The sequence below is a fragment of the Callorhinchus milii genome, unplaced genomic scaffold, assembly GCF_018977255.1.
Source record: "Callorhinchus milii isolate IMCB2004 unplaced genomic scaffold, IMCB_Cmil_1.0 Scaffold1309, whole genome shotgun sequence".
In the NCBI taxonomy this organism is placed as follows: Eukaryota; Metazoa; Chordata; class Chondrichthyes; order Chimaeriformes; family Callorhinchidae; genus Callorhinchus; species Callorhinchus milii.
In genome coordinates, this window is record NW_024706050.1 from 3,984 (window position 1) to 15,783 (window position 11,800).

The window sequence follows — 11,800 nt, forward strand, 5'->3', positions numbered from 1 at the left end:
TCTCACTCATTCGCTCACACGCAAACCCTTGCTCACGCTCAACCGTCCCTTGCTCAACACCCTCGGTCACACTCACTCTCGCTCACACTCACTCTAGCTCACGCTCACTCAGTCACACTCGCTCTCGCTCACTCACACTCGCTCTCGCTCACACTCGCTCTCACTCACACTCGCTCTCGCTCACACTCGCTCTCGCTCACACTCGCACTGACTCACACTCGCTCGCTCACACTCGCTCTCGCTCACACTCGCTCACACCCTCAGTCGCTCACTGACTCACACTCGCTCGCTCACACTCGCTCTCGCTCACACTCGCTCACACCCTCACTCGCTCACTGACTCACACTCGCTCGCTCACGTGATGACGGAGCTCGGCCCCGCCTCGCCAGCTGTGCGCTGGAGGCGGGGTGTGTGAGGAGCCCCGCCCCCCCCGCTGGGTTGTTGGCCCCGCCCTGCCCGGGAGGCCCCTCCCCTCTGGCTACGTGGGGGGGGGGCCGTTGACGTAGGTCAGCCCCAGGCGGGACCGCATGAAGTTACTGTGGGGGGAGCAGCTCTCGCGCAGGAGGGGGGGGAGCAACAGCCACAGGGTCAACAGCAACAACAGCGACAACAGCAACAACAGGGGGAGGGGCACCAGGGCTCGGCACAGCCCCCCTCGCCCCCGCCCCTCAGACACAGCACAGGGGGGCAGCCTGGGGGCAAACAGGAGGACATTAGCAGTAATAATAGTAATAATAACAATAGCAATAATGGTAATAGCAATAGTGGCCGTAATAATAATGGTATTAATAGTAGTAATAATAACAGTGATACAGTAAGAATAATAGCTGTAGTATTAATAATAACATGATTAATGTTAGGATAATAACAGTAACATTAATAATAGTAATGATAGTTGGAGTAATAATATTAATCGTAACAATAATAGCAATAATAATAGTATGAATGATAACAGTAACATTAATAATAATGGCTGTAGTAATAATAACCATAATAGTAATAACGGTAACAATAACATCAGTAATAGTAATAACAATAGTAATAATAATAGTCACATGAATAATAGTAATAGCAATAATAACATTAACAATAGTAATAACAGGAAGAATAACAGCTGTAATAGTAACAATAACTTTAATAATAATAACAATAGTAATTCTCGTGAAGATGTGACATCAAATGCAAGAATTATTATTATTATTATTATTATTACTGTAGTATTATGGTTTGCGATCGGCCCGGGAATCGAACCCGGGTCCTCTCGCTTGCGAGGCGGGGGCTGTGACCCCCAGGGACACCCCCCAAAGTACCGACAGCCGCACTTACCCGCTCTCCACCCCGAGGCCGACGTCAGGGGTCGGGAACCCTTTCAGCCGCAGTTCCCTTTTCTGCCGCGAACAGAGAACCAAAATTCCCTTTAATGCTCTCAATGTTTCCTGAGGGAAGCGGTGAACGTTCCTCCCGCGAGTCGGAGCGTCTGTCACCCTCATTCCCCACACCCCCCATCCGCCCCCACCCCAAACCCCCGGCCCCTCCCATCCGCCCCCACCCCAACCCCCGCCCCCGGGGGGTAATACCTTCCCAAAATATATAGACACACAATAATAATAATAATAATAGTCCTCACCTTCCCCCCCACTTCCCACCCTCCTTCCTCCCCCATCTCCCCCCCCTCCTCAACCCCCCATCCGCCCCCATCCGCCCCATCCCCCTATCCGCCCCAACCCCCCCATCCGTCCGAACCCCCCCCATTCACCCCCACCCCCATCCGCCCCCACCCCAACCCCCGCCCCAAAATATATAGACATATATATAATAATAATAATAATAGTCCTCACCTTCCCCCCCACTTCCCACCCTCCTTCCTCCCCCATCTCCCCCCTCCTCATACCCCCTCCTCACGCCCCCATCCTCACCCCCACCCCCCTCACACAGTCACTACCCTTCACAGCGTGTAAGGGTTGATTTATTATTATAATAATTATTATTAATGATTATTACTAAGATTATCATTATTAATATTAGTAGCGGTATTAATATTGTTGTTATTATATTAACACTCACCGCTTGGGACTTGAAGTCCGGGACCCCCGGTTGCTGGCACGGCCCCTCCCACGGGCCGCCTGGCCTCCGCGGTGACCCCCAGGGGTCCCTGAGGCCCCAACTCATCCCTCCGTCCCCCTCCCCAGGAGGAGAAAGCGAGGCGGGTACAGCCCGAGAGATCGTCGCAGCCCCTGGGAAGAAGACATAAAAAACCCTTAGTACATCCGCTCGATTCCCCCCCCCGCCCCAGCAGCCCCTCTCCGCACCCCCCCCCCACCCCCCCCCCACCCCCACTCCCCACTCCCCACTGGTTCAGCTTCTTAACGATTTGGGAACTTATAATAATAATAATCCCTGTGTTTGACGTCGTCCAGACGTCTCGAAGCACTTCGCTCTGAAGTGTAGTGACTGTGCGTGTTTTGCGGGCGAAACGCGGCAGCCGGTGGCCCCCGGCGACGTCCCCACAAACAGCCGGGGGTTGAAGTGACCGAATTATTATTATTATTACTATTTTGAAGGGATTATTACCCCCGGAAAGTGATTCCCCCCAATCGACTAACAAGCGGTGCTGACGGCTGGTTAATAGGGGTGAGGGGGTGGGGGTGGGGGGGGGTGAGGATGAGGGGGGTGAAGAAGGGGTATGAAGAGGGGGGAGATGGGGGAAGGAGGGTGGGAGGTGTGGGGAAGGTGAGGACGGACCCCTCCCCTCCCACGAGCCCGGTTTATTCGCTCACCTCCAGGACCCTCAGGGGGGGGTCCGGTTTGGCCGCTGACACCCGGAGCAGATCCGGATCCCGCAAGTCCTGCTGTGGCCTCGTCCCTCCGACCACCAACTCCCGACCCCCACAGCTTCCCCACAGCCTCCCCCCGGCACAGAGGGACCTGTGGCTCGGCTTCACCCCTGAGCCAGAAGATCAGTCAGACACAGACGGGTACAAATACCCCCTCAACACCCACCCCCCCAATTCCCCCAACGGCCCCCAATTCCCCCAACGCCACCCAATTCCCCCAACGCGCCCCAATTCCCCCAACGCCACCCAATTCCCCCAACACCACCCAATTCCCCCAACGCCCCCCAATTCCCCCAGTGCCCCCAATTCCCCAACAGCCTCCAATTGCCCCCAAAGCCCCCCAATTCCCCCGATGCCACCCAACTCCCCCAACAGCCTCCAATTCCCCCCCAACGCCCCCCAATTCCCCCAACCCCCCCCCCCCCCACACACACACCTCGGCATTCGACCCAGCGCCTCATCACGTCGGCGCGACGCCTCAAAGCGCTTCGCAGGATACACTGCGAGGTGTAGTGACTGTTTCGTGGGCGAAATAATAATAGCCTCCAACCCTCTCTCTCTCTCTCTCTCTCTCCTCCCTCCCACGTCAGCCATCCCGGTTCCCGTTTTCCCACAGTTTTTGGGGGCGGCGGAATTTGACTCGGGATGAGAGGGAATCTGGGCGACGGGGACGGGGCAAGTTGTTGCTGTTGTTGTTGTTTGTACCTGGTGGTTCCAGGGTCCAAGGCCAAGCCGTGGGGATGTCACACACACCGGACCGGCCATCGGTCACGTCAGGTTCAGGCTCACACTGACAGCCCACATCTACCTACAGAGAGAGAGAGAGATAGAGAGAGTGTGTGAGAGAGAGATAGAGAGAGATAGAGAGAGAGAGAGAGTGTGTGAGAGAGATGGAAGGAGAGATAGAGAGTGAGTCAGCGAGAGAGCGAGTGCGAGATAGTGAGGAGGTGGGGGTGGTGAGAGAGAGAGGGGGATAGAGAGAGTGTGTGAGAGAGAGGGGAGATAGAGAGTGAGTCAGCGAGAGAGAGCGAGAGCGAGACAGTGAGGAGTGGGGGTGGTGAGAGAGAGAGAGAGGGATAGAGAGAGTGTGTGAGAGAGAGGGAAGGAGCGATAGAGAGTGAGTCAGCGAGAGAGCGAGTGCGAGATAGTGAGGAGGTGGGGGTGGTGAGAGAGAGAGAGGGGGATAGAGAGAGTGTGTGAGAGAGAAGGAAGGAGAGATAAAGCGGGAGTCAGGGGTTGTGTGTGAGAGCGAGAGAGTGTTTGAGAGATAAAGTGTGAGAGAGCGAGAGTGAGAGAGAGAGAGTGAGTGAGTGAGAGAGCGAGAGAGACAGTGAGAGAGTGTGCGAGAGAGGAGTGTGCGAGAGAGTGAGTGAGTGTCGGAGAAAGAGGCGAGTGAGAGAGAGAGCGAGAGTGTGAGAGTGAGTGTGAGAGAGAGAGCGAGTGAGAGCTTGAGTGAGAGAGAGAGAGTGAATGTGGGAGAGAGAGCGAGAGAGTGTGAGAGTGACTGTGAGAGAGAGAGAGAGCGAGTGAGAGCTTGACTGAGAGAGAGAGAGAGAGTGAGTGTGAGAGAGAGAGCGAGTGAGAGAGAGCGAGAGAGTGTGAGAGAGTGAGTGTGAGAGAGTGAGTGTGTGAGTGTGTGTGAGAGAGAGAGAGAGAGCGAGTGAGAGAGAGAGAGAGAGAGAGTGAGTGTGAGAGAGCGAGTGAGAGAGAGCGAGAGTGTGAGAGTGAGTGTGAGAGAGAGAGAGTGAGTGTGAGAGAGAGAGCGAGTGAGAGAGCGAGAGAGTGTGAGAGTGAGTGAGAGAGTGAGTGTGAGAGAGAGAGTGAGTGAGTGTGAGAGAGAGAGAGTGAGTGTGAGAGAGAGAGAGTGAGTGTGAGAGAGAGAGCGAGTGAGAGAGAGGAGAGAGTGTGAGAGTGAGTGAGAGAGAGAGAGTGAGTGTGAGAGAGAGAGAGAGCGAGAGAGAGAGAGCGAGAGAGTGTGAGAGAGAGAGAGTGAGTGTGAGAGAGAGAGAGTGAGAGAGAAGAGAGAGAGAGAGAGAGAGAGAGAGCGCCCGGTGAGCGGTCCATCTCTCAGGTACCTGTCCGCTGGGCTCTGCACTGGAGAAGCGATTCCTGACGTTGAGTTCCCGGAACGTTTCCTCTGTGTCCGGGATTCCGGAGGTGTCTGGAATGGGAAGGAGGTGTGAGCGGGATCGAGGCGAAGTGACTGTACCCTCCCTCCCTCCCTCCCTCCCTCTCTCGCTCCCTCCCTCCCTCCCTCCCTCTCTCGCTCCCTCCTTCTCCTCACCATCTCTCCATCTCCCACTCGCCTTTCATGTCGGAAGGACATCCCACCCTCACACTCTCCATCGCTCTCTCTCTCACACTCCCCCTCTCTCACACTCGCTCCCTTGACTCTCTCTCTCTCTCTCTCTCTCTCTCTCTTTCTCCCACTCCTTCTCTGTCGCTCTCTCTCTCACTCCCTCTCTCTCTCTCTCTCTCTCGATGGCTGAGCTGTGTGTGGGTTTAGTTGGTTAGACCCCAACAGTTACCCCAACGCACACTCTGGGCTCCCCCCCCCCCCCCCCACCCCCCAAAGCCTCGGCTCTCCCCAACCTGCGCCTAATACTCTCCGGAATTAGGTAAACAGGGGGCGTCCCTCCAGAGAGAGAGAGAGAGAGAGAGAGAGCGCATCCCATCCCGACACTCTCTCTCTGGGGTTCCCGGGTGTGGGGGATGTGGGGAATTCTCAGTCGGGTTTAATAATAATAATAATAATAATAATAATAATTGTATAATAATAATCTTTGCAATCGGCTGCTGTGTTTCACCCACAAAGCGCACAGTCACTACGCTTGACAGCGTGTCCCGTGAAGCGCTTCGAGAGGTCTCGAAGCCGTGATGAGGCACCGGGTCACACACCGGGAATATTATTATTATTATTATTAATATTAATATAACGAGGGGCCGCGAGGTCTCTCTCTGTCCGCTGGGCAGGGGGACAGGACGAAGGGGTTGGGGTGGTGGGGGTGGGGGGTGGTGTCTGTGTGTGTGTGTGTGGGGTGGGGGGTGGGGGGTGGGGGGGGGCGGGGGGGGCTTACCTGACAATTCATCGCTGTCCCCCTGCCCTCGGTCGGTGGTCTCTCCGATGTCCACAGAGGGGTCCCACTCCAAGCCCAGCGAGTCCACGCTGGCGGGGGTCTCGTACCCCGAGCGGGAGATTCCCTGCCCCCCCCCGGGATTCCCCGGCCCCCCTCCTCCCCGGCAGCCCGGAAAACCGCCCAACAGGGTCTCCAACTCCGTGTCCACATCGCGCTCCGTGGATTCCCACCCGTCATCAAACACCTGTGGGGGGGGGGGGGGGGGACAGTCAACAGCAACAACAACAACTTGCATTTCTCCCCCTCTCCCTCCCTCCCTCTCTCCCTCCCTCCCTCCCTCCCTCTCTCCCTCGCTCGCTCCCTTCCTCCCTCCCTCGCTTCCTCTCTCTCTCGCTCACTCAGTCACTCGTTTGCTCTCTCCCTCCTTCCTTCCTTCCCTCGTGCACTCCCTCCCTACCTCGGGCCCTCCCTCCCTCCTTCCCTCGCTCACTCCCTCCCTACCTCGGTCCCTCCCTCCTTCCCTCGCTCACTCCCTCCCATCCTCCTTCCCTCGCTCCCTCCCCCCCTCTTTCTCTCTCTCTCTCGCTCACTCAGTCACTCCCTCCCTCCCTCCCTTTCTCTCTCTCCCGCTCTCACTCAGTCACTCACTCACTCACTCACTCGCTCACTCACTCACTCGTTTGCTCCCTCCCTCCCTCCCTAATTCCTACACGCACCAAACACACCGTCACTCCGCTTCACAGCGAAGCGCCGGGAGCCGTCTCGATGAGGCGTTGGGTCGAAACCCCCGGAATAATAGCGTTAATAATCATTATTAATTACGATGAATTAGGAACAATCTAAAGATCTCCTCCTCACCGGCCTCAGGCCGACCAGACGTCTGTGGAAGAGGTTGAGGCGGCTGAACACCTCCTGACGGAACGCGAGGAGGTCCTGGATCGCGCCCCGAATCGCGTGCCCGTCCGATTCCTCGCTGCCCACCAGGAGCCGGTCCGCCCTCGCCAACAGCCCGTCCACCCGCTCGGTCTGCTGTGCCACCTCCCCCTGGAACTCCTGCCGTGAGGAACACACACGCAACCCCACCCCCGGGTCACTCCAGCCCTTGCCTCGCTCCCCTGGCACCTCTCCAACTCCCCCCCCCCCCACCACCAACCCCTCCCACCCCCCTACCCGCCTCGCGCCCGCCCGCCCGCCCGCCTTGCCCCTCAATCCACAGCTGTTTGTGTGCGGGGGGGGGGGGGTGTCGCTGGGCGCGACTGGCTGCCGCGTTTCGCCCACGAAACGCACAGTCACTACATTTTTTTTTTACAGTGTGTCCTGTGAGATGCCTCTCTCTCTCTCTTTCTCTCTCTCTCTCTCCATTCCTCCACCTCGTCCCCTCCCTCCTTCCCTCGTCCTCCTCCCTCCTTCCCTCGCCCCCTTCAAACCCTGTCTCAAGACCCTCCTCTTCGGCCCTCCGCCCCTCCTAAAACCCCCCCACCCCCACCCCGACCCCCACCCATCCTCCCGCCCCCTCCAGCCCACCCCGCCCGACCCCAATGCCCAGCTCGGGTCCAAACCCCTGACTTGGGACACCCTCCTGACGTGAAGTGTCACCGTGTAAGTGTCATGTGTTGTGATTGTTGTTGTTGTTGATGTGATTGTTGTTGTGTTGTTGTTGTTGTTGTTGACCCTCCGCCCTCACCTGTAGTTGACACATCTTTTCGGCCGCATTTTTGGCGGAGAAATGTTCCAGGTCAGTCAACCGCAAGTCCAACTCAGTGAGAGACCTCCAGATGGAGTCTCGCTCGCTCTCAAACTCCTCTCTCTGGGTCACGGCAGCCTGACACGCACACGCACCCACACGCACACGCACCCACACGCACCCACACACACGCAGATAACACACACACACATACACACACACACGCACCCACACACACGCAGATAACACACACACACATACACGCGCTCACGCATACACACGCGCGCGCACACACGCGCGCACACACGCACGCACCCACACACACGCAGATAACACACACACACATACACACACACACTCACCCACACACACGCACATAACACACACACACATACACGCGCGCGCACACACGCGCGCACGCACACGGACACACGCGCACACGGACACACACGCACAGGGACACACACGCACACGCGCGCACACGCACAACACACACACACACAGTGTTACACCGACAGCCAACAGTGACCAACAAACAAATCAACTTCAAGATCCTCTCTCTCTGGTCTCACAAATCCCTTCACCCCCACCCCCCCCCCCCCCCCCCCGGCACCTCCCAACCTCCCCCACCTGCTTACCCGCACCCCCAACCCGACCCCCCTCCCCCCTCCCCCCACCCCCGCCCGCTCAACCCGCGACTGTTTGCGGGGACGTCGCCGGGCGCGATCGGCCGCTGCGTTTCGCCCACAAAACACACAGTCACTGCACTTTACAGCGTGTCCCGTGAAGCGCTTTGAGACGTCTCGAAGACGCGATGAGGCGCCGTTATTATTATTGCTGCTGGTAAACACAGGCGCGTGTGTGTGTGTATATGTGACCGTGTGTGTGTGTGTCTGTATGTGACCATGTGTGTGTGTGTGTCTGTATGTGACCGTGTGTGTGTGTCTGTATGTGACCGTGTGTGTGTGTGTGTGTGTGTGTCTGTATGTGACAGTGTGTGTTTGTGTGTGTGTATATGTGACCGTGTGTGTGTGTGTGTCTGTATGTGACCGCGCGTGTGTGTGACTGTGTGTGTGTGTATATGTGTGTCTGTATGTGACCGCGCGCGTGTGTGTGTGTGTCTGTATGTGACCGTGTGTGTGTGTGTGTCTGTATGTGACCGTGTGTGTGTGTGTGTGTCTGTATGTGACCGTGTGTGTGTGTGTGTGTCTGTATGTGACCGTGTGTGTGTGTGTGTGTGTGTGTGTGTATGTGACCGTGTGTGTGTGTGTGTGTGTCTGTATGTGACCGTGTGTGTGTGTGTGTGTGTGTCTGTATGTGACCGTGTGTGTGTGTGTGTGTGTCTGTATGTGACCGTGTGTGTGTGTGTGTGTGTGTGTCTGTATGTGACCGTGTGTGTGTGTGTATGTGTGTGTGTGTGTGTCTGTATGTGACCGTGTGTGTGTGTGTCTGTATGTGACCGTGTGTGTGTGTGTGTGTGTGTCTGTATGTGACCGTGTGTGTGTGTGTGTGTGTGTGTGTGTGTCTGTATGTGACCGTGTGTGTGTATGTGTGTGTGTGTGTGTGGGGGAGAGTAAGGAAATTTGCCTAAGGTTTCCCCCCGACCTGATCCGCCCGGGAATTGAACCCGTGTCCTCTGGCTTGCGAGGCGAGGGGTCTAACCCCCTGAGCCCCCACAGCCGTGACCAGCCGGGTGTCCGACACGCGCACACGGAAACCCGTCACGGTGACAAAGAGCATTCAAACCAACTCAGTGTTTGCACATCACCTTCGTGTGGATATTTGCATCTGGAATAGAGCGCACAAGGAAGAGAGAGAGAGAGAGAGAGAGAGAAAGAGCTGGGGATGGGGTTAGAGTAGACAGCTCCAGTGGGGGAGCGAACCCCAGCACAGACACAACAGGGGGATGGAGAGAGAGAGAGGGGGAGAGAGGGGGGGAGCAAGGAATGGGGTTACAATAGTGGGGGAGCGAGTCCCAGAACAGCCACGATGGGGAGAGAGAGAGAGAGAGAGAGAGAGAGAGAGAGAGGGGGGAAATGGGGTTAGAGTAGAGAGAGAGCTCCAGTGGGGGAGAGGTGGGGTGTGGGGGGCGAGTGGGCAGAGAGGGGGTACCTTCAGTTGGGTGTGGGTGAGGGTTACGCGTCTTTGCAGGCGATCCCAGCGTTGGTTGAGCTCACGGACCACGCGTTGGAGCCGGAGGGAGAGAGTGGGGCCGTGAATCCGGGCAAAATGTCGGCACCGGGTGTTTATGGCCTCCAACTGCTCGGCCTTCTCCCTCAGTCCCCCCGCAAACACCTGCCCTCCGCACACCGGGACAATCAATGGCCAATAGTAATCAATACTAAGAATATCGTACGATCGACAGTACATTAATAGCGACGATAATTCGGTCACTTCATCCGGCGGCTGTTTGTGGGGGAGCGTATCGCCCACGAAACGCACAGTCACTACGCTTTACGGCGTATCCCGCGAAGCGCTTTGAGACGTTTGGAAGACCTGATCGGGCGCCGGGTCACACCCCCTGGGATTATTATTATTATTATTATAAATATAACAACAACCAATAACAGTAATCCCCAGGGACTGTGGGGTGGGGGGCGAGGGGTCTAACCCCTGAGCTCCAGGGGCTGTGGGGTGGGGGGCGAGGGGTCTAACCCCTGAGCTACAGGGGCTGTGGGGTGCGAGTCGAGGGGTCTAACCCTTGAACTTCAGGGACTGTGGGGTGGGGGGCGAGGGGTCTAACCCCTGAGCTACAGGGGCTGTGGGGTGCGAGGCGAGGGGTCTAACCCCTGAGCTACAGGGGCTGTGGGGTGCGAGGCGAGGGGTCTAACCCCTGAGCTACAGGGGCTGTGGGGTGCAAGGCGAGGGGTCTAACCCCTGAGCTACAGGGGCTGTGGGGTGCGAGGCGAGGGGTCTAACCCCTGAGCTACAGGGGCTGTGGGGTGTGGGGAGGGGTCTAACCCCTGAGCTCCAGGGGCTGTGGGGTGGGGGCGAGGGGTCTAACCCCTGAGCTACAGGGGCTGTGGGGTGTGGGGAGGGGTCTAACCCCTGAGCTCCAGGGGCTGTGGGGTGGGGGCCCTCTCACCTCCAGCCTCTGGAGCCGCTGCTTGGCCTCAGTGTGAGGGACGGAGGGGGAGAAGGGGGTGAACGCGTCTGTCGTCTCTGTCCGTCTCAGTGAGTCATCGAAGCTCATGGAATCATCGAGAACCTTCTGCCAGAGGTCCCGCATCTGCTCGACTCTGTGCCCCGTCACACAACGGGGGGAGAAAACAGCGTCACGCGTGCCCGCAACATGCCGCGCACACCCCACAAGACACACAGTCACTACGCTTTTACAGGGGCTCCCGTGAAGCGCTTTGAGACGTTGCGATGACGTGATCGGGCGCCGGGTCACACGCCGGGGTTTGCTATTATTATTATTATTATTATAATAAACGTGTAGACATCAACTCACACACGATATTTACACGCACACACATATATGTAATAATCCTGACATTTGGTACACACACACACACACACACGTATACACACACACACACACACACACACATGTACACACACACACACATGTAAACATACGCACCACATACACACACACATACAGGTACACGCACCCATGTACACACACACACACATGTACACACACGCACATATAAACACACACACCACACACACACGTATGGGGTTGGGTTGGGGTTGGGGTTGGGTTGGGTTGGGTTGGGGTGGGGTGGGGTGGGGTGGGTGGGTTGGGGTTGGGGTGGGGTGGGGTGGTGGGGCCCTGTCCGGGGTTGGGGTCGGAGTGGTTTGTAGGTTAATGTTTAGTTGTTTGTTGACGGCGTTAACTGAACACTCGGAGACTTTGAACCCAAAGGCTCAAACAAACCGACAGAGGCCCAGAGCTCAACACTGAGGCTCTCAAAAGCCATCGCTCGTCCCTCTCTCTCTCTCCCCCTCTCTCTCTCTCTCTCTCTCTCCCCCTCTCTCTCTCTCTCTCTCCCTCTCCCTCCCTCCGCCTTGTCCTCGTCCTTCCTTCCTCATCGTCCGGTCACACCTGTAGACCTTCCTCTTCGACCGACCAGCGCCTACGGTCACCGCCCCCCCCACTCCCCCCCTCGTGCTCCCCCCCTACCCCCCCAGTCAGGCGCTCCCGTATGCGGGCGGTGGGGAGGCTGGAGTGGGGGTGATGGGGGGCTGCGGGCCTG

General features: G+C 57.3%; 1 protein-coding gene across 1 annotated transcript; it reads right to left on the minus strand.

Moving 5' to 3' along the window:
- Positions 1 to 308: 308 nt before the first annotated feature.
- Positions 309 to 10,998, minus strand: si:ch211-137a8.2 (uncharacterized protein LOC777613 homolog). The gene is made up of 11 exons (XM_042346679.1): positions 10,681 to 10,998; positions 9,708 to 9,890; positions 7,596 to 7,733; positions 6,770 to 6,964; positions 5,912 to 6,155; positions 4,910 to 4,995; positions 3,540 to 3,642; positions 2,778 to 2,944; positions 2,065 to 2,234; positions 1,327 to 1,388; positions 309 to 692 (listed from the first exon to the last, which is right to left on the minus strand). Exons 1-9 carry the CDS (start codon positions 10,822 to 10,824, stop codon positions 2,166 to 2,168), a joined length of 1,329 nt encoding a protein of 442 aa, XP_042202613.1. The 5' UTR covers positions 10,825 to 10,998; the 3' UTR covers positions 309 to 692; positions 1,327 to 1,388; positions 2,065 to 2,165.
- Between the last annotated feature and the right edge of the window lie 802 nt (positions 10,999 to 11,800).